Genomic DNA, 22,504 nt, shown 5'->3' with positions numbered 1-22,504 from the left:
TATATTCAGGCTAATAAGTACACTGACATAACGCAGAAACACATCTTAAAAACATCCAGACGACGACGCATTAGACGTCCAGAAAAGACGCCAAAAAGACGTCGAATACACGGCAAGTTGACGTCAAAGACGTCCGTTCAACTTTCATTTCGGAACTATTTTTCAACCATGACGGGACGTGTCGGAGGGACGTCATTTCAACGGTCATCAAACGTCCAAATGTTTGCTGGGCATTAATTACTTCTTTTACAATAACCAACTCCTGATCCAAACTGTTAGCAGTGAAAAAAATAAACTATTGTGTATAGTGGCTCTGTGTAAAAAGATAGCTGCAAGGAAAACGGTCAAATACATTTATTTCAAGGATTCAAAGACTAAAATCGGACGTCCGCCTAACGTTGTGAATAAAACGTTACCAGGCAGACTAAAATCGGACGTCCGCCTAACGTTGTGAATAAAACGTTACCGGGCAGACTAAAATCGGACGTCCAAAAACGTCACGGTGACGTCTCTTGTTAGCTGGGTTATGACTGTTTGAGACCTGCCTCCTTTTTGTCATTGACACTGTTCTTTCTTGTGTTTTGTATTAATTTAGTTTGCGATGGTACTGTAATCTTTAGCGTAATATCAAATGTTCTGTTACACATTCATTGAGTAGAATTTCACAGCAATGGATCCTGGGGTATTCAAAGTCACAATGCAAGCCTATAATTATTATGAAACATTACTTCAGGGGTTCTGATAAGACGGCACTGCTGCAATTAAAGACATGGCAATTTTATTATTCAATAGCACAAAAATTTAAAGACTTCAAGTCAGTGCCCGGTAATTTAAAACATTTATGGTAATATGCATAATCTACTTTGAATTAAAATTAAACGAAATATTGTCACAGTACAGTACAATCCACATTTGCATGTTCATTCCTACAACCTTTTCATTTTTTTAAGTTAATTTTTTAAATTAATTTCCCAGCACATTTAATTTTTATATAAATACAGTAGAGCTTGCGTATCTGTATTGCCTTGTATAGGCTATCTGTTTTAATCTGTCAGCAAAGTTGTGGTGGATAGCCGGTTCCCAGCTGAATACCACAGGATTGGATCATGTGCCGCCCACAGCGCGAATGGGCAGATCGTTTCGGCGGCTGGATGCGAAGGAGTCAGTGCACAATGCCCACGTTTTCGGTCATGTACAAAGGAGCTGTTCTTCTCAGCAGGTAATGCAAACGTGTATTGGGGATCGGCGGGCATAGATAAGGGATCCTGACCAGGGTAACTGTTTTATGCAAGCAGTCTACTCATACGATTTTTTAGGGGGAGGGGGGGGGGTGTCATTTCGCATGTTATCCAACTGTATTCCGCGCTCCAAATAATACTTCTGTACTTTTTTGTATACATGTTTGTATCACATGTCACTTTTCCGTGGATCCTTAAACATTAAGACAGGTTCGTCTATAAATAGATGCTGTTTAGCCTTTGGTTGTAATATGTGCTCGTTGGCGTCTTTTATTGTCTGTTAATTTACATCCCATGATCGTTTTCTTGCAATTTACAAAGCGTGCACCATGCATAGCCTCTCAACTACAGGTCACTTGATGTAAGCCGTGTCTTTCTCAGGTGTTAGTAATATTTTCTCAATAAAAAAACAACATTTTGGATGAGGTAAGCGGGTTGTAAGTGACATTTCTTAACAGACCCTTTAAAAACAACCATTTTTAGCAGATGCCTTCATCTAGGGCAGGTGGAACTGTAAATAGAAAGCAGAGGTTTAGCAGAGGTTATGCGTTTTTTAAAGGTGCAACTACAGCTGATTTAAGTGAAACTGCATAGAGGATCTGAGGAGAAGTTGGAGCTTAGAATTTACATCACTGATGCCATGATCTTCTTAAAAACAGTGTGGATGAAATCCGCTGCAGCTTCACTTTTTTCAGAAACTAGGTAACAGATGTGTGCTTAAATCAAAACAGATCAAGAGAAAAATTGGTTCAAATGACTGAAGTTTTTAATTATAATGGTCAAGAAGCTTGTAAAATGCATTGCTGGAGTTAAACTGAACAGGCAAAGAGATAAGAGGGTTTTCACACTCAGTGCTGTAGGGGTGTCTTGGTCAGTGCATTGGTGTAAATAATCTGAACTGGCCAATACACCCCCCACTCAAATAATCATATTGTCATGATGAATGGGTGGGGACCTCAATCCCGCCCCCCACTAATGTTCAGTCCAAAGTTATGCTCTTGGATAGTTGGATATAATGTTATGGCATATAATCACAAATACACACACTTCTCCTCTAACTGATACACGATTCTGACATTTTTTAGGTGGCTATATGGTAAGTCCTTTTTATAGAGGTGGGGATGTACTGTGTTCATGCACAGACCCAGCACTATACAGTACATCTGATCATGTAGATGTCCCTGCTCAGTGGATTGACGTTTTCTCTCTTGTTTCCTTGTTGTGTTTTTTTCCTTTTCTTTTTTTTTTTGGCTAGAACAAAACCAAAAAGACCAACCTCATTTGGATGGCTTGCAGAAGCTACTCCTTTGATCATGCTTGGGGTTATAGACTGAAATTGAAATTCAGTGAAGCGTCAAGGAATCATGCTGAGATGTGATAAATCATAAACGTCTCCTTGTACACTTTAATATTTGAAACAATAACCAAGTTATGATTTTGTAAGAACATTTTGTAGAAGCTGGTGATTATCATACCGGGTCTGCTGCAGTAAGCAGTGTGTAATGTCACAATGATGAGGTGACATGCAGTTACAACCAGATCATCACTCTTGTCTCCCTTCCGCTCGCGGTTACTCAGCAGGACTCCATGGGACGTACCGCTGTTCATCACGCCTGGCACCACGCCCTACAAAGGTCCATCCCAGCTCTGATATCATTCAGTCTTCATTCCCCTTCCAGTTCTGTGTGTTCCAGTGGGCTTCCAAAATGGGGTGCTGAAACTGAGGGACAGTATTCTGTGATGGTTGCCCCTTTTGGGGATCCATACTACAGTATTCTATCTATCTATCTATCTATCTATCTATCTATCTATCTATCTATCTATCATCTATCTATCTATCTATCTATCATCTATCTATCCATCTATCTATCATCTATCTATCTATCTATCTATCTATCTATCATCTATCTATCATCTATATATCTATCATCTATCTATCTATCTATCTATCATCTATCTATCCATCTATCTATCATCTATATATCTATCATCTATCTATCTATCTATCTATCATCTATCCATCTATCTATCATCTATATATCTATCATCTATCTATCTATCTATCTATCTATCATCTATCTATCCATCTATCTATCATCTATATATCTATCATCTATCTATCTATCATCTATCTATCTATCTATCTATCTATCATCTATCTATCCATCTATCTATCATCTATATATCTATCATCTATCTATCTATCTATCTATCATCTATCTATCCATCTATCTATCATCTATATATCTATCATCTATCTATCTATCTATCATCTATCTATCCATCTATCTATCATCTATATATCTATCATCTATCTATCTATCAGTCATCTATCTATCTATCAATCATCTATCTATCTATCTATCTTTCTATCTATCTCTGTCCGTCCGTCCATCCAGAAGGAAGTGAAGGAGTAGTAAACATAATGATAACTACAAAAAGAATATGGTTTGCCACTGTGACTTTTTTCCTGTATTGCCTTTTTCATCTCTTTCCAGAAAATATTGTTTTTTGATTTGTTGCCTAACTTGCACATAGTATATTCACTTACTTGTCACTTGCTATTGATGCTTACAGACTGTGTTGACCTCAAATCACCTCAAACATTTTTGCTTTATAGAATGAAATGAGAAAAGTTACATTTTAGTTTTCATTTTCTTTCATATCCCGTATTTAAAATGTGGCATAATTTTTAATTTGACCATTTGTGTCTTCCGTGTGAAATTCAGGACACTGATGGGTCCGTATGGATCAGATCGGACCGTCTACTCCATGGAATTTACGGACTGTGAGAATGGACTGGGTAAGCTTTCATTTTACCCTCAAACTGCTGTCATTTCACACAGCATATGTGCGTTTAATGTGTATTGGCAGTGTGCTCTACAGCAGGGCTGTTGACAAAATATGCTCTCAATGAGTAATTAACATTGCATTTCAGTAATGAAAAACCAGAATGTAATTATGTAATAAGGCAATCGCCATGATGACCTTAATCTTTTGCTTAGTGGATGCTATATTGCAATAGCACCAACGTCTGTTTTCTGATATGAAAAGAAGCTCCTTTTTGGGGGGTGACATGTTCACACTTTGCAGGTATATTGGTGATTCCAAATGACTGTCAGTGTGAGATTTTTAAAGATACTAAAAATATTGATATTGAACATAGTACATCTCAGCTCTTTCGTCAATGCAAGCAGAGGTCATAAAAGTCAAGTGGCACAAGTTTGTTTGATCTCTTTAATGTACTATCACAATGCAGGTATTCAATTCCAGTAAACACTTACTATGCAGTACTTTGTGTTCCACTGGATGACATGCAGGAGGTGTGCTGTTTTGTCACCTTACCAGAGACAGAATTTTTAATCAATGTTAAAAAACCAAATCAGCAAATACTAGTGACCGCTTTTGACAGCGATCTGAGTTGCTATGTCACCTTCTATCAAGTACAATATTTGATATTCCAGATACTGTGTCACCCATCTGTGCATTTTATTTTCCATTTTTATCTGTAATAATGCTGTTATCAAAGAATATTCCTTGGGATATCCTCCTTTGTTAATCTAATTCACACACATAAAGTTTGAGGTGAGCATTCCTACTATCTGGACATCTAAGTGTACCATGTGACCATAGAACATTCCTATCAGACGCTCGGCAAGAGATCAGTCCTCATTACTTAACAAATCACCAGCTTAAACTGTGCAGTCTAATCAACTGATTCAGGATTTGCAAGATATGTTGAATGCTGGGGATAAATGATTCTAACGATGAGTAATATATCTGTAATCTTTTAGTGCTGGTCTGAAAATTTAGCAAACGGCGGATGGAGCCAAAACAGGATGACCACGCCTACCTACCTGAATTAGACACAGTCACTGAAACCCTGAAACGGTGTTTGTGTCCTTTCTGGGGACACAGACTATGGTCACATTCAGCTGTTTGCATATTTTAGAAAGAGAGAGAGAGAGAGAGAGCACAGCTTCAAGAATTCACTAATGATTCAGGGCATGTTTTCAAGGTGAAAGTCCTGCTGCCTACACCAGAGATGTGTTTGTGTGCTTTAAACATCCAGAGGTCATTCAACTTACTTAATAAGCAAAGAGTCTATTAGCAGGGAGTAACATAAGAACTTTAACCTCATCAGTGAAGTATGCTTATGGTAGGATCAGCCTGTAATCTTATTAGTGTACACCAATCAGCCATAACATTAAAACCACTAACATTCAAACAACTGTTGTGAAGTGAATAACATTGGTTATTTCGTTACAATGGCACCTGTCAGGGGGGTCATTGTACATTAGGCAAATGAACAGTTAGTTCTTAATGAGCTGGAAGCATGAAAAATTAGCAAATATAAGGACCTGATTGACTTTGACAAGGACCAAACTGTGATGATTAGATGACTGGTTCAGACCATCTCTAAAATGGCAGGTCTTGTGGGGTGGTCCCGGTATTCAGTGGTCAATACCTACCAAAAGTGGTCTGAGGAAGGCAAATAGAGTCATGGGTGCCCAAGGCTCATTGGTTACTGTGGGGAGCGAAGGGTAGCCCATCTGGTCCAATCCTACAGGAAAGCTACTGTAGCACAAATTGCTGAACAGGTTAATGCTGGCCATGATAGAAAGGTGTCAGAACACACAATCGCAGCTTGGTGTGTATGGAGCTGCGTAGCCACAGACCAGTCAGAGTGTCCATGCTGACTCCTGTCCATCGCTAAAAGCACCTATGATGGGCACATGAGCATCAGAACTGAACCAGGGAGCAATGGAAGAAGAACTAGGGAATATTGACAAACACTGAGGGCTAACACTAGAAAGAGTAGGAACATAAACACAAGCAGAACAGAATTAAATCAAGCCAAACCATAGAATCAGGGACACAAAGTAGACATAGAACAACAATAACAAACGCTATGGTTAAAATAAAACCAGTATACATTAGACAAAAGTGAGGTTGGCCAACCTCAAACCCACGACTGGAGGGCCAGCCTATAAGCTGCATACTCAACCCTTTGAGCCACACAGAGGACCATGGAGCAGGGAAACACACCTGGGACTGAGGGGCTACAAGATAGCGAGGAGGAAGCAGGATGCCCAGCGACACCTGCTGGCCAAAAGGGGACAAGACACATAGGACAGGGTCAGACGGGCACCAACCCTGACAGCTAACATCTTGGTGCCAGATATCACAGGATACCTTTAAAGGTCTTGTGGAGCCCATGTCTTGAAGGGTCAGAGCTATTTTGGTGGCACGAGGGGGGCCTACACAATATTACGCAGGTGGTTTTTATGATATGGCTGATAGGTATATATCCAGTTATGATAAATAGAGCCTTGACTTCTTTGAAGTTTTGACTACTTAGAATGAATTCTGTGAATTTAAGGACAAATGCAGACTAGATACCTGTATAGGGATTCTTTAATTACTGAAAATTATTAATGTTAACTAAGTGTTGTGTTTACAATAAAATTTCTGGATCTTCTGAATGTCCATAATGGAAATGTAGCCAAGCTTCCATGGATATTCTCTTGATTATCACAATACAGATATGAAATCGAAAGAATGGATATTCTGAATGTAAACGTATATTAATACCATAATGCACTCCTTGTTTTTATCTTTAGGAATTAAAGTCATTGGAGGTGTAAAGGAATGTGGGGGAGAATTTGGTGTTTATGTGAAGAGGATTTTATGTGGTGGTCTTGCCTCGTGTGACGGTAAGAAATTTGAGTCCATTGTTGGGTAAAATGCAGTCATCTATTGACCTAAAGAAACACTGATATCAAATGAAGTGAGGTGCTATTCAACGGAGAACTAGCTGTTTCACTTGTCACATCCAGTCCACTAAATGTCTGCTTCAGGATTGGTTGTTCCCAAAGGCCACGCGCACCCCCAGATGATATTAATATATAATCAGCCTCACCTGCTCATTCTAGTAAAGGTCCCCTTGCTCAGTCTTCATGTTTGATCTTTCCTGTTTGGAGATCTGCTCTCTTGGTGTGATTATAATCTACCTGATCTCTCAGTTCTCTGGTTTTCTATTAGTTCAGTGATTAAGATTTGATTGATTCTGAGTCTGATCTTTAGTGTGTTCTTTGATTTTCTTTGTTTTCTCTTTGCCTTGGTTCCTGTTTGTTGACTGCCTATCCTTGTGTAGTACCATGAGCCCTTCCTTAGTGATAGCCATTGTAACTAGGTATTTAAGTTGTTACCACCCTTGGTGCACCTTTGGGGCTGTCAACACAGAGTACTTGGAGACTTGCCATGCAAAGATGGAAGAACTCACTGGGCAAACATAACCTGTCCACATGGGTGTGTGGAGTTGCCTGATGGTGTACCGTGCTCAGCACCTTCTTGTAAAATAGGAAAATATATCTTGTTGTCATGATATCACATTATTTTGTCATTTAACTTCTGTGGCCTGTACTACGAAGTGAGGTTACTGGCTTATCGGGGTAACTTGTCGGATTTAAGGTACCACAGTTTAAATGGACTTCATATTCGTTCACTTACATTTTGCCCAGACTACCTTAAATCCGACAAGTTACCCCGATAAGCCAGTAACCTCACTTCGTAGCACGGGCCCCTGATTTCTTATGGGTATCAGAAGATGGTTAAATGTATATAGTAGGGTATTCAGTAAGGTTTATGTGATTAACCACACCTAATATTAAAACTTTGTAATATTTGTACCTTGAATCCCCAAATTAATGTAGAATTAACACAAATGGGAGTATATGGGTCATTGTCACAAACTCATTACCATACCATATTAATTTTCTCTATTTTTTTAAATTAATTTGAAAACAGAACTTAAACTTAATTTGGTAGTTAATGGGTTAGTTTGTGGGTATAGTTAATCAGTTTTGTTATGTCACCTTTTAGTTCTGTAATAAACAAAAATATTTAATGAAATCCAGGCTCGTGTGACTGAGATAAGAAAGAAATGACACAACCGACAAAAATTCAAGCAAAAAATGTATCTTATCATACAATTTGATTGTAAATGTGGGTTATATGCAATAAAGTTTTTAGTTTTTTAAAAAAACATTTTCTATAGTTTTGTGCTACTGATTTTTGGATGCCTATTTGGAGAAATAATATTAAATAATAATGTTAAAAAATAACCAATTCAGAGCAACAAATACATTGGAACCCGCTTATAGTGATCGTTGTTATAGTGATCAACCGCTTATATGGATCAAAAAGCTTGGGACAGAATCATTCCTATACAAATACTGTTTAAATAATTTGCTTACAGTAATGAATTAGTCCGCTTGCTGTGTTCATTTTGGGTCTTTTTATACATAACATATGTTTATTGTCTACTTTGCCTTGCGGTAACCCGTCTGTTTCTGGCTAAAACTGCTTCCAACTAAAACTTGTGATGTACAAATTATTCATTTCCAACAAAAATACTCCTTGCAAGCAAGTACGTGCTGAATTTCAGTGCTTTCAAAACAGCTCAATGAACAGTAAATATAACAGTAAATAAAAAAGAGGATATTGTTTCATAAGAAAGGACGTTAAGCAATTTTTAAAATGATATCTTGGCGATTAATGGTATCAGGAATCAGTACCTAAATCACTTCTCTTGTCAAAATAGGACTCATTAATAAAACACTGACAAACTTGACCTAATTTCCTGTAGGCTTGTGTCTAACAGTCACTCAAGAATAGTTTCCTTTCAAGACGTCAGACACAGAACTAGCAGACATACTGACACTCTGAAATCAGAATTTAAAGCTTTTTTTCCTGCTGAATTTCCAGGGTACCACCATTTATGTAGTGGGGGTTGGCAGGGGTTATAATATGCCAGTCAGTGTGATGCTGAAGGAGGGGTGCCTGTTACGTCAGCGTTATTCCCGGTAAAATTAAAGGCTTAAATGTATATAACAGTAATATTGTCATTTTACTGAGGCATTGCTAATTATGTTTGATGTAAATATGTTAAATGTAATTGTAATTTTGCTATGCTACAGTTTGAAATTTGTCATGGTTAAGTACATAGCAGTTGTCCTTCTTTCACAGGACAGCTACAGCCTGGTGACCAGATTTTGGAAGTGAATGGGGAAAGTTTAATTGGAGTTACAAGTGAAAGGTAGCCAGCTAACAGCTGAAATTTAGCCTCTCCAAGCTTTTTTTAATGTTAGATGTCTGATTCTGTTACTCCTGTTTCCTCCCATCACCAAAAGCAATATGCTGTCTCTAAATTGTCCATAAAGTATAATTGTGAGGATATGCCGTGTGATGGACTGTCCTCCTGTACAGCAGCCTTGTGCCCTTTGCTGCCTGTCTAAAATAGCTTAAATGACTTAAAATGCCAGTTGACTAATGGCTCATAATGCTGTGCATGGCTTGCTCAGTTCTAGAACAAAAACTATATTATAATATGTTGGAATATCTTGAGTGAAATTAAGTTTTGCTCATCCACTGATGGTCATTTTCTGATGCAGGGCAGTGGAAATCCTGAGAGCAGCTTCTGCAACCAATCACATGATGCTTATTATAGCCAGGGATGAGGAAGCCAGGTAAACCTTTCCGAATGTGGTCCTAGAGAAGTCCGCTGGGCCTCCGCCGGTCCATGTCCTCAGAAAGGAGCTGCAGTCCCGTATATTTCTCTGTCAAGACTTTTGCATGTTTTCTGTTTGACGTGAATGTCCTACAATTTACAGTGCAGACTGACTGCATGGACACAGTCACAGGATCAGGTATTACGGTAATGCTGTGCAGCAGGCAGTGTCATTAGAATTTTAGGAATTTTAAAAACATTGCACCTCTCTGTTTTATTTATTTGTTATTTTTCCCTGTGCCATATGTTTTACAGTTCAACTGTAATATATGAACCCTTTGTGTGTGTGTGTGTGTGTGTGTGTGGATTATGATTATATTACATTGGGGGACCAAATGCTCCCCACAATGTAATAAAAACCTGTTTTTTTGATCTGTCAACGCAATGAAAAATCTAAAAATGCCAAAAGTCTTGTATTTTGCTTGTTCACTTCTGGTTAAGATTAAAGCTGGGTAGGGGTTAAGGTTGTCATGCTGGGATTAGGGTTTTCCCCACAGAATAGAGAGTCCCTACAAAGATATACTTACAAATATGTGTGTATATGTGTGTGTGTCCAGCAATGAACTGGCATCCTATCCTGTCCTCACCACATATCCAGTGTTGTCCTACCCCCTACCCTATCCTGACATGTGGATAAGCATGAATGGACGGATGTAACATGCAATTAGCATGCAGTCTGAAGTATGCACAAACACTTGTGCTGCATGTTTTGGAAATGCTTCATACACAGGATAACTGCAGTGACGTAACTGATTTGTTTATAATAATCCATCTGACTTTCATTGAATATTCAAACTTTTGAGATATTCTGCTGTGTTTAACCAATACATTTAACAGTGAAGTGTAGGAGTGCAATTGACTCAAGTGCATTATTAAGGAAATCTAGAAAAAACAGGCAGCAGTAATTATTACTCTCCAGGCTCATTACTGCTCTCTCCACTCCCTAATGACCTCCCTAAGTGTTCTTCTTTGCCGATAAATATTTCTAACCCACAGCATTGTTGTGGTTCAGCTAAAGTATCCCAACCTGCCATGATCTCAAAGCTGAGCAGCAGTACCCCATGGTCTTTGTTTGGCCTTCAGAGATCCAATTCTGAGATCCAGAAATGCATGAGAGAAAAAGTATTCTCTGTAGCGTCTCCTTGCTTGCATCTGCTGTGCAGATCTTCACCACATATTTGTGAAACAAAACACAGGCCGGCAGAATGTTCCAGACAGCACATTTTCAGTCTGTGATGTCAGAGGTTTAATAATTTAGAGGTGACCTGGCTGACTTTATGCTCTGGGAAGCAGTGCCCAGCCTCAGGGAATTGCTTGTCTGCTCCTGAGGACGACTGAGTGCCGCTGTCCTTAGAGGAAGATCCTGCTGTCCTTTACGTCGCTCTCAAAGGTTTCTCCCTGCATCAGTGGGAAGGTTTCCGGTGACCTATGGCCGAAATAAACAATAAAGGTCGAACAGCATGCATTTTACCTTCCTCACTTCCTGTAAACAGAAGTGTATAAACTGAGCAGCCACTGAGTGGCCCAGACTTTGACAGCGGAGAACCTTGTTACAGAGTCCAAAACAAGCGTCTGCCAATCAGTGAATGAAGGTCACATCTGTCATCACATATGAAACGGCCCAGTGTTAATATTTCAGTTGTAATGTCCTTTGTACAGGGATGCATTCATTTATAAAATGTGTGCAGTATGATGACACAGTAACAAAATGATTCAAATGATTTTGTATGGGGGTGGAGGGCTATGATACTCATATATATTCATATATATGGTTATGAATAAATAAATTGATTCCCTAATAAATAATAAGGACAGCTTATTAAATGCTGCCATTTCCCATTTCTCAATTTATTAGTCTAAATCAATCTTAAAATGATCTGGGTACAACTGTGTCTCAGGTGATCATGTGACCTTGCTGGTCCAGAGTTATAAACTTATACTTGGTTTCAGTACTAAATTTTGTGAAAACCTTGCCTTGGATTAGATCTGAGTCCTGTGCATGATGGATCGGGCCTGATACTTAGGCTCTCAGCACAAACACAAGTCTGCTTTATTTAGAAATCAACACCGAATTTAAGGTCCGGTGCCGAGGGCTGAAATGTTACCTCTGTCTTGGGGTTTCTTTGTTGTCTCCATGTTGCACTGGCTTCCTCCTGCAGTTAGCAAACACGCAATAAGATGAATTCATGTTCCTAAACTGCCCCTATTGTTTGCACCCTGTGAAGGGCTGATATCCAGAACAAGGTGTCCCCTCCTTTGTGTTCTAGGCTTCCCCAGAAGGATAATGTGTGTGTTCTGTTTCTCTGCGATCCTGTCTTTTTAAGGAAAGAATTTTCTGAGCTTTTGGAGAAGTATGGATCCAGCAACGTGGGCTCATCAAGGAGTTCTCCGGTTCTGCATGGTAACCTGTGTTCTAACTGAAACAGTATATGCATTTGAAAGTTTGAAAGGGTTTTTTTTTTTTTTTAATGACCACTTCTTTAATAACAGTAAAGCATTGCGATTTTTTCTATACACCGTTCTTATTCATAAACACGGGGTGTTTCTCAATAAAAAGAACGTGAGGATCATACTTGTGGTTTTGGCACGACCGGTCTGGATGGCTCATCTTCCAAGAACAAATTTTGGCCGCAGTGAATCATGGGATTGGTCTCATGCGGCGAGGATGCAACTGATATATCCTTGATATTTTGGGGGCGGAGCAAGACCAACATCCGGGGATTTTTTACCATCCTCTATACTTCTGTTCTTGAGTATTCTAACTGGTCTTTGGTAATGGAAGATGATGTAAAACGGGTACACAAGCATAGAAGTATGGTCAAGTGCACATTTTGAGAAATACCCAAGTATTCAATTGCAGTTTTGCCTATAACCTGTGTCTTTATCTAAAACAGGCAGATATTTAGACAGCACGTCATCTGGGTCCTCGTCTCGATCGCAGAGCCCGCTGTTGGTTAGCCCATCTGGCTTGCAGAACACCTACAACAACACAGGACCCCTGGCACGGTCTATGAGGTATAGGACAAAACAGTCACATGACACTTTCTAGTCCAATGTGTGAACACATCTGTGTGTATGTGCGCATGTCCATAAACCCAGTCTTTGGTAAAACTTGACAAAAGTTCATAGCCTCTTCCTTAATGAAGGGCTCAACATTTTCGATTTACTTTTTTCTTCTGTGCTTGACAATCACTGCTGTCAGATTCATGTTCCCTCAATTCATGACACTGAGCGTCTCGATACTTGATTTATTTCAAAGCGTTAGGATGTGTTAGGTTATTTAGTTTCACCAAAAATAAAAGGATTACGAGTAAGAATATATTACTTGTTTAGGAATACAATAACGCTAAATACTAATGGCTTAAAATCTAGAAAATATTAAAAGTAATGATGTTGATTGGGAGAATTTTTTGTGTTTGCTGAAATTTTCTCTCAGGGTCTTTTCATAAAGAATGACACTTTTAAAAGGCTTTGTATTGTAGTGGAGTGACACTGCTGTTGCTTCAGCTTACTGTCCAGCTGCCCTGGGTGAGAGGAGAGGCAGCCCTTTAGGGTGGTGTTGACCGTGCTCATTGATCGGCGTGCAGCGTGCTGACCGTGCGTGTCTCTCTCGCCTGCCAGTCACCCGGGGGAGACGGTCATTCAGCTGACCTCAGTGGCTTGCTCTTGTGGCCTGGGAATCACCATCGGGGGGGGCTCCAACAGACTTGACGGGCCAGCAGTTTTCGTCCAGGAGGTTCTGTCTGGAGGTGACTGTTCCAGGGTGAGAGAGATTCTGGCCATTTGGCACATGTGACCTCGTTATGCCTACTCTTAGCATGGCAGAAGTAGCCGGGGGGGATTACAGCATCATCTTGCCGGCCTGGTTCTCCGGAGCTTTTTGTCCACATAATTCACCAAGATGGTTTATCTCCTAGGCTTGTCCCTGTGTGCGCCTCATCTTAAACGCAGGTCGTCTTAGCATACTGTGAAGGAAGTGAATGTGACTAGCATCTCATTACACATACTGGATGGTCACTGGGGAACCGTAAAGGCAGACTGATGTGCATTGATCAGGTCAGGGGATGGACCACTCACATTCCTGTAAGACATATTAGCCAGACAAACTCTGCAATGGGGGGAGGGTGTAGATAATGGGAGTGGCGTGATTTAATCGACAGCGTGTGACAACATGACAAACAGGCCACCTCAGCTGTGCATCTCCGCACCCAGTTCCGACCTGCTAAAACCTCCCTGTTACCACCCTGTTCTGGATACACTCCAGACAACAGATGGGCTTTTCAAGAAATATATATTTAGAAGAACTGTGATTCAAGTAACGCATAGATAATAATGTTAACTATACATTACTTCATTTTTGAACATTTAATAAATCTCTGAAATCCCTGCTATAATTCTGATTGGAAGGTATATTGTCTATTGATTGTGTTAATGTTTAAGATCTTGCGTTAAATTTGCAACTAAGTTACGGCTTGTTATATGAAGCGCATGTATGCTGATTGGGTGCAGTCTGTCCCTGTCTTTGCGGTAGTGGTCTGCAGACACGGTCTACTGGCACATAGCGTCTTTCTCTTTATTTGTGGTTTACTATTTAAGTCTGGGCTTATTCTGCCATTTTTCGACACATTACCCAGCACACCCCTCACCTCTGGCGCTCACCGCTGACCTTCCATAGCAAGGTCTCATTATGTTTAATGGTTTAACCCACAGGCAGTTTTGCTTACAAATGGCACAGTCCAGAGTCACACCAGGCCACACAGAGGAATGATCTCATTACTGGGGTCAACACCGTAATGAATTCAGACGGACACTTTGATCAAAATGCAATTTTTATCACTGTATTTATTTACCATGTTATTTAAAAATGTAGCCTTCATAGTTCTACCATGGACACAGAGGAGTCTTGCCACAGACTGGTTTGTCCATGTAAGGACAGGTTGACAATCCCTGATCTGATGCGTTAAAATTTCAGTTAAAATATCTATTTTCAGTTTGACCAGAGCACACATTTCCAATTAATTCGTGCCATACATAAAAACATCGGCCGACATCATAGTCAGGGAGCTAAGTTTAGGAGTAGAAGGTATCTGAGATCTTTTGGTAAAATCACCTGTACATGTGGAGTTATGGCTGAATAAATGTGGCAGGTAAACTGAGAAAGTGTAACTGAAGCATCCTCAGCAGGACGGCCGGCTGAGAGCAGGAGACCAGCTGATCGCCATCAACAAAGAGTCTCTGATCGGCGTGACTCATGAAGAGGCCAGGAACACCCTCAGCAGAGTCAGGTGCCGGTCCGCCACCTGCACCCCAGCGGAACGCCGGCATGTTCCAGCAGAGGAATTTCATGGCCGGGCCTTCAAGGAGGCCCTTCTCCCCCAACCGAAGGGCACAATTACAAAACTCATACATTTTATCCATTTCTTGTTATTTTTGAGATGAGATGGCCAGTGACTTAAAGTCAGCTTTCCTCATCATATGTGGAACCAAACCAGACTCAGTCCTCATGTAATCCAACAAAAAGCAAAAAAATTATATATATACATGTAAATGCTATGCCTAACCCTCCCTGCTTTTCTTCTGGAATGTTCCGCCTGACGTTGATAGGCAGGAGGGTTCAGTGGAGGTCGCCTTCATCCCTGCCAGAGGGCCTCTTGCTAGCAGTCACTGTCTGGCCAGAGACGGTGAGAGGCCCGTGGAGGATGGGTGTGGTCTGGTCCGGGTAAAGACACGAGCCAGGTCCCCGGAGGTAAACATGCCACCTTCCACTGTCCATCTGTACATCTGCTGGGTGTATAACAGCACGCATCTTGTTTCACAGAGGCAGCCGGAAGACCTGGAACCCATGCCTCCTTCTGCTCCTGACATAGAACCCTCCAGCACCTTTGTTCCAGGTAACACAGTGATTATTCATCCAATTACACTACATTTGCTTCTATGGAAATATTTACTGCATCAGTATCAATTATACTGTCAGCATAATTAGTGACTGCCTGTAATTTTTGCAGTGTTAGTGTTTTCACAGTCTGCCTAAACATTCTGTAAAAACACCCAGCCCCCATAACAAGAGGTCAAGTCAATGAATCTTTTGATTTCCTCCCATGAAAAAAAATGCAGATAATGGGCTAATTAGCATCTCTAAGTTGCCCATAGTGTGTGACTGTGTGTGGGTGTTTGTGTGCCCTGGGATGGGCTGGCATCCAATCCAGGGTGTCCCCTGCCTTGTGCCTTTTGTTACTGGGTGGTTGGTCTTACATGAGAAACTGAGTACCTAAGACACTGGTGAGCTCCTCTTCGAGGGGCTAGTCAAAGCACACATCTCCCCTTCACTGCGCTCACCCTGCACCCACTGCAGTTGGCATCTCTGAACAATGGCAGCTGAGGAAGTCCTGCACGCCATCCTTACACACCTTGACAAACGTGGCACTTGTGTGAGAATGCTGTTCGTAGATTACAGTTCAGAATGTGACACTGTTGTGCCTTCAAAGCTCACCAAAAAGCTCCGTAATCGGATCCTTGACTTCCTGACAGGACACCCACGGGTGGTGAGAGTGGACAATGACATCTCCTCTACCCTAACTGTAAACACTGGGTCACTTCCACTCCTTATTCAAGCATGACTGTGTCGCCAAATATGACTCGAATTTCATTGTTGAGTTTGCCGATGACACAATGTTCACGGGCCTTATCACCACAATAGTGATGAGACTGCCAGCATCAGTGTTTGTCAAGCCAGTCCACAGGGACCCCTAGACGGTCCATGTCTTTTGCTCTCTCCCAGTCCCCTGACAGCTGGGAAGGAGCAAAACCATGGAAAGTCGGGTGTCCCTGGAGACTGGTTTGAGAGACGCTGGCCTACAGGGATGAGGTTAACCCCCTAATATCATGGTGCCTGGAGGGCATCCTCTCTCTCAACATTAGCAAGAGTACGGAGGTGATTGTGGACTTCCACTTGAAATGGACCAGTGTGTATGCGCCCTTCCAATGAGGCGGCAGAGGAGAGAGTGAGTGGATTCAGGTTCCGGGGGGGGTCGACATTTCCAGGGACCTGTCCTGGTCACCACATAACTCTGAAAACCAAACACAGTGCCTGTTCTTACCTCACAAAGTTCCACATGTGACCCCACATCCTATACAGCCCTTGACTGGAAAACAGAGTATCAGTGGTTATAACCTGCCTGACATACAGGGCATCTGCCTCATGAAGGGCAGGTCTGTGCTGAAGGACCCCAGCTGTGCCAGCCACAAACTGCGTTCACACCTGGAACATCAGAGCATCTCAGACAATCAGGTCCTACCACAGCTTTTACCTGCAAGCAGTGACTCTGCTCAATAGCTGATCAGGCCATTTGAATGGACAATTTGCATATTTTTATTTTATTGTTACATTATCATTTTCATAGCACTATTTTACTTTTTTACTTATATCAGACCCGGGGAGGACAGATTCCCAAAGACCCAGTATGCGGAGAAACAGAGTTTATTGGAATAGCCAGACAGACAGAACTTAAACTGGCAGGCAGGCAGGTCAAGGTCACAAGGTCAACGGGCAGGTCCGAGGGAGACGGGGATCAGGAGGAACTGAAACAGGTAAGGCAGAGGAAAAAGGGAAGGACACAGGACAAGGTAAGAGTGGCCAGTAAGGCTAATCAGGGCGACAATATCTCACAATGTGGGTATCTATGCTCAGCGGCAGAGGTACAGGCACTGATTGGGTTAGATTGGCTGGCTCCGCCTCACAGCGGCAGAGGTGTAGGCACTGATTGGGTTAGATTGGCTGGTTCCGCCTCACAGCGACAGAGGTGTAGGCACTGATTGGGTTAGATTGGCTGGCTCTGCCTCACAACGGCAGAGGTGTAGGCACTGATTGGGTTAAGTTAGCTGGCTCCGCCTCATGGGACACAATAGCTTTTTTCCTTTATGTATAACAATGACTTACTACAGGGAACTCTGCATCTACAACTATTTTCTATAACAGTTCTACATTTGTTAAATTAACTTTGATTTGATTTGATGAGGAAGTAGCAGATAGTGTGAGTGGTTTGGCAGCTAATCTATAAATCATTGCTACATGCTGACAACCATTATGGTGTTCAGTTGCTGACGTAAGTAATCAGTGTAATGCATATGCAGTCAGGGGTCTTTAAAATGGCATTTTTTATATCAGTTTTTCAGATAAAAATATTATCCATTCTTCCATGCATTTAACTTCCAGCTACCCAACCAGTACAGGGTCATGGGGGGGTGGAGTATGTCCCAGGCAGACTGGGACACTAGTCAGGGCAACTCCCCAGGGCCAGATGCTGTCTTTCCTATGTTGTTTTTTTCCTCCAAATATAAACTGCAATTTTATTTTTTTTACGTAAATTGATTTATATATAATCTGCCTATGGCAAGCACCTCAAGATAATGGATTAGGAATTAAACACAGTAAAGCCAAATTTATCTGTAGCATGAATCAGTGTGGTATCCATTCATAAGTCTGGTAATCCACACACACTTATCCTGGCGGTTGACAAATGCCTGCCTTTTCCAAGTTCTGTGATACAACTTAAATTGCTACGCCATTTGTCATTCTTCTTAACCACCTCAAAACCCAAAACAGATTCCTGCTGCTTATCATAATCTCATTTCCCCGCCGCTCATGGTGGATTCCATGCTGCAGGCCCTCCTGACTTGTGTCTGCAGCTCATAGGTGGTGAGATTGCTGAGGTCCTTTGTTACCTGTGACTTTTTTTTAAGCTCCAGACCCGATACACATAATCTCCGTACCTCTGAAAAAGTGTTAAGGTTGAAGATCTCGCTTTGCAGCCTTTTGTTTTGGAGTTTAGCAGACTGTCGTTGGACCATCTGTTATATTCACCTGCTGCCTGTGACCTGCCTGTGACCTTCCCCATCATGAAAAATGCAGAAAAGCACATCTGTACAGCTCAGTCATTCACTCCCTTCAGATAGGAAATCCCTGCATCATTTCCTGTGCTACTAGTGTATCAATCATTTAGCTGAGAATGGGATAGGATCTGTAAGGGTTTCTGCCTTGTTTTTATCGAGTCCTGTTTAATGAGAATTTGTACTTTAGAGAGAAAATGTGAACATCTCTTTTTTCTCTATGACATGGATGCTTGTTCTAACACCTAATGAGGCTCTTATTTATGCAGCAGAAGGTCTCTTCCTTAATTCTGTACAATCCATTGATTTAGGTCAGATTTCATCTCTAAGAAGAAAACAGGCCATCTTAATTTCACAAGCTGATTGTCTGTATAATTTAAGTTCCACAGTTGATCAGTTACATGGCTGTTTACTATTCCTTCAGTTGAATAATATTTGGCTGTTTATAGCAACAAAGATGAGTTAAACGCAGTACAAGGTCACACCCTGGGCCATTCGGATGGCACGTGGGTTTATAAACATTTGCTGTTTGCATTCAACTTGTCCAGGATCTGTCACAGCACCGGAAACAGGCATTTCGACTAAGACCAAGATCTCCCTCGACCCGCACATTCGCCTCAGATCAGACAAACTACACTTGGTAGGTTATATAAGAATCTGTACAGTCAGTCCTTGCATTGATCAGTCTTCTGAGCAGTTTGCAGGTTGTCTGTTTACAAAGACACAAAGGATGCTGTAGAACCTACAAGCCTCAGTACTATTTGTTTTATGTATTCATTCGATTGTGAGCTAGTGCTTTAATCTGATCCTCCTAATCCTGGACCTGACCCTAATCTAACTGACCATTGATAGGATTATGTTTCAGTAGAGAGCAATTTAATGTTGGATGTAAATTCAATGCACTCTGTATTTAGAAAAACATTAAAACTTTGGTCATTTGTGTAACAATGTAATCGAAAGAGAAAGAAAGGCAATATTGAAAGATTAGTTTAACAGTCATTTAAAGAAGTTTCTAAATATAGTAATTTATTTTGTTCATCAGTAAATGTGTTTTTAAAGCTTCTATTAAAGGTTTGATATTAACTTTAACATTACATGTAAGAGGGACTTGATTTACTTCCTTTTTAAAAACTATCTGATGCTGGTGTTGCATTGCCCTCTTGTGGAGAGTAAAAGAAAGCAATGAAATATTACAGTAAATCGGTCAGGATAATTATGTCTACAGTGAATATTATGGCGTTATGTGTTACAGGCCCTAAGGTATTTGGGTTTAGAGGTCACAGAAGAAGAGAAGAAGAAATTAAGACAGTGCTTGGTAACAGACCCCCAAGGAACTGTGGCTTATGGGGGTGAGTTTGAGAAAGAGGATTCTCACTGTGAGCTCACAGCTGCAAAGCCAATGTATTTACACAGCCAGGGAGTTCTTCTTTAGCCAGTGGAGTTTATCACGTAGAATTCGGCCTACATGCCTTTTGCTTGCAAATGAAACTATTTCCCTGTCAGTGCTGGGGCCTGTTTTTACCACCGCGGTAAAATTACATCTCGTGTGGGCGGACCCTCTGAAACATTCCTCTGCTGCCCGTAAGGAAACAGACACTCACAGCCGCTTATTTAGTCCCATGGCAGGGAGCTGCTTTCACAGCGCTGGTCATCACAGCATAGGCCAAAATGCAGGGGATACCCTGTATGTGTGGGGGGGGGGGGGGGGGGGTGCCGATCCCAGGGCACACACACACCACAGGCGACTTGGGGACACCATTATCACTAATAAATGTTTGTGGGAGGAAACCAGTGGCAACCTACACAGAACACTGAAGGCATGTGAACAGCTTCTACACAGAACACTGAAGGCATGTCAACAGCTTCTACACAGAACACTGAAGGCATGTCAACAGCTTCTACACAGAACACTGAAGGCATGTCAACAGCTTCTACACAGAACACTGAAGGCATGTCAACAGCTTCTACACAGAACACTAAAGGCATGTCAACAGCTTCTACACAGAACACTGAAGGCATGTCAAAAGCTTCTACACAGAACACTGAAGGCATGTCAACAGCTTCTACACAGAACACTGAAGGCATGTCAACAGCTTCTATACAGAACACTGAAGGCATGTCAACAGCTTCTACACAGAACACTGAAGGCATGTCAAAAGCTTCTACACAGAACACTGAAGGCATGTCAACAGCTTCTACACAGAACACTGAAGGCATGTGAACAGCTTCTACACAGAACACTGAAGGCATGTGAACAGCTTCTACACAGAACACTGAAGGCATGTCAACAGCTTCTACACAGAACACTGAAGGCATGTGAACAGCTTCTACACAGAACACTGAAGGCATGTGAACAGCTTCTACACAGAACACTGAAGGCATGTCAACAGCTTCTACACAGAACACTGAAGGCATGTGAACAGCTTCTACACAGAACACTGAAGGCATGTGAACAGCTTCTACACAGAACACTGAAGGCATGTCAAAAGCTTCTACACAGAACACTTAAGGCATGTCAACAGCTTCTACACAGAACACTGAAGGCATGTCAACAGCTTCTACACAGAACACTGAAGGCATGTCAACAGCTTCTACACAGAACACTGAAGGCATGTCAAAAGCTACACAGAACACTGAAGGCATGTCAACAGCTTCTACACATAACACTGAAGGCATGTCAACAGCTTCTACACAGAACACTGAAAGCATGTCAACAGCTTCTACACAGAACACTGAAGGCATGTCAACAGCTTCTACACAGAACACTGAAAGCATGTCAACAGCTTCTACACCGAGCTGGGCAGACTGCAGGCATGAAGCAACAGCTCTGCCCACAGAAACCTGTCAGATTTATTTTTAGATGGCGCTCATTCGGTAATTATGTGGTAAATGCTGATGAGTTGAAAATTACTAATAAACATTAGTTCATTAGTTAATAATGAAAATTAGTTAATGTAGTGGAACAAAACATTTAAAAATATTACAAGTGGGTATTTAATGACTTAACATTTGGCTTAATGCAATTTTTAGGACTCTTTTACTAATGACTTTGGTTTATTAAATTCAGACCGACACACAATCAAATATGTCATGCAGTCGTTGAACATTGATATAGATCCTGCTGTTTTTGTGATATGAGGGCCTTTTTAACAATATGGTGCATTAACAGAAGTATGTTTTTGAGGCAGAATTTGTGGAAGCCACCCGGAACGTTTTACTGGACAAACTGCAAGCAGCGGGTTTCGCCCAAGGACCATTCATGTTCACCTACCATGAAGCAGCCAGCCTGATGGATACATCCGCCTTCTGCTCTCCGGTAAAACATACCAAGCTGTTTGTTTTTGCGTCAGTACATTATTCCGGTTGCCTCTGTGGGGTGACTGATTAACACCTCTAAACCTTACTTGTTGAACATATTTCCCAAAGTCATTCAAGTAGTGATGGTCACTTGCTGTATTATCTGACCCCACTAGATGGTGCACTATGTTTAAAAAGGGGCTCACGGTATGCCCCAAAGCAAACCAAGAGCACCATCTGGTGGGGTAAAAAAATACAACAAATGGTTCATGAAGCGTCATTTAGCCATCACTATACTTTTAAGTACACGCTGAGAACAAATAATCGAAATTGCTTCTAAAGGTTGTACTTTAAGCAAGTATTCCTTATCCAATTGTGGGTATATCTCAAGCCTTCCCAGGAATCCTATTTTGCTAAAATCAAATGCGCATGCAGTAATAATCCCCGTCTTGGCAGTCGGTTGTAGGTGTGTCCTTTAATAAGCGGTTTCCTTTACTTGACGGTTCATGCT

At 41.2% G+C, this 22,504-nt stretch overlaps 1 protein-coding gene across 1 annotated transcript in view; it reads left to right on the top strand.

The window, feature by feature from the left end:
• Positions 1 to 1,034: 1,034 nt before the first annotated feature.
• LOC111845524 (syntaxin-binding protein 4-like) overlaps positions 1,035 to 22,504 on the top strand; it is a 38,475-nt gene continuing 17,005 nt past the window's right edge. Inside the window, exons 1-14 of the mRNA XM_023815002.2 lie at positions 1,035 to 1,219; positions 3,968 to 4,041; positions 6,863 to 6,955; positions 9,270 to 9,339; positions 9,695 to 9,769; positions 12,135 to 12,211; positions 12,705 to 12,825; positions 13,432 to 13,573; positions 14,995 to 15,095; positions 15,415 to 15,556; positions 15,629 to 15,701; positions 19,245 to 19,336; positions 19,949 to 20,045; positions 21,885 to 22,012. Of these exons, the coding sequence (XP_023670770.2) occupies positions 1,107 to 1,219; positions 3,968 to 4,041; positions 6,863 to 6,955; positions 9,270 to 9,339; positions 9,695 to 9,769; positions 12,135 to 12,211; positions 12,705 to 12,825; positions 13,432 to 13,573; positions 14,995 to 15,095; positions 15,415 to 15,556; positions 15,629 to 15,701; positions 19,245 to 19,336; positions 19,949 to 20,045; positions 21,885 to 22,012 (1,398 nt within the window). The 5' untranslated portion in view covers positions 1,035 to 1,106. The remainder of the gene's footprint in view (positions 1,220 to 3,967; positions 4,042 to 6,862; positions 6,956 to 9,269; positions 9,340 to 9,694; positions 9,770 to 12,134; positions 12,212 to 12,704; positions 12,826 to 13,431; positions 13,574 to 14,994; positions 15,096 to 15,414; positions 15,557 to 15,628; positions 15,702 to 19,244; positions 19,337 to 19,948; positions 20,046 to 21,884; positions 22,013 to 22,504) is intronic.

The sequence above is a fragment of the Paramormyrops kingsleyae genome, chromosome 5, assembly GCF_048594095.1.
Source record: "Paramormyrops kingsleyae isolate MSU_618 chromosome 5, PKINGS_0.4, whole genome shotgun sequence".
NCBI classification, from domain to species: Eukaryota; Metazoa; Chordata; class Actinopteri; order Osteoglossiformes; family Mormyridae; genus Paramormyrops; species Paramormyrops kingsleyae.
The sequence above is the reverse complement of the archived record's forward strand: the minus strand, read 5'-3'. Positions and strand labels throughout refer to the sequence as shown.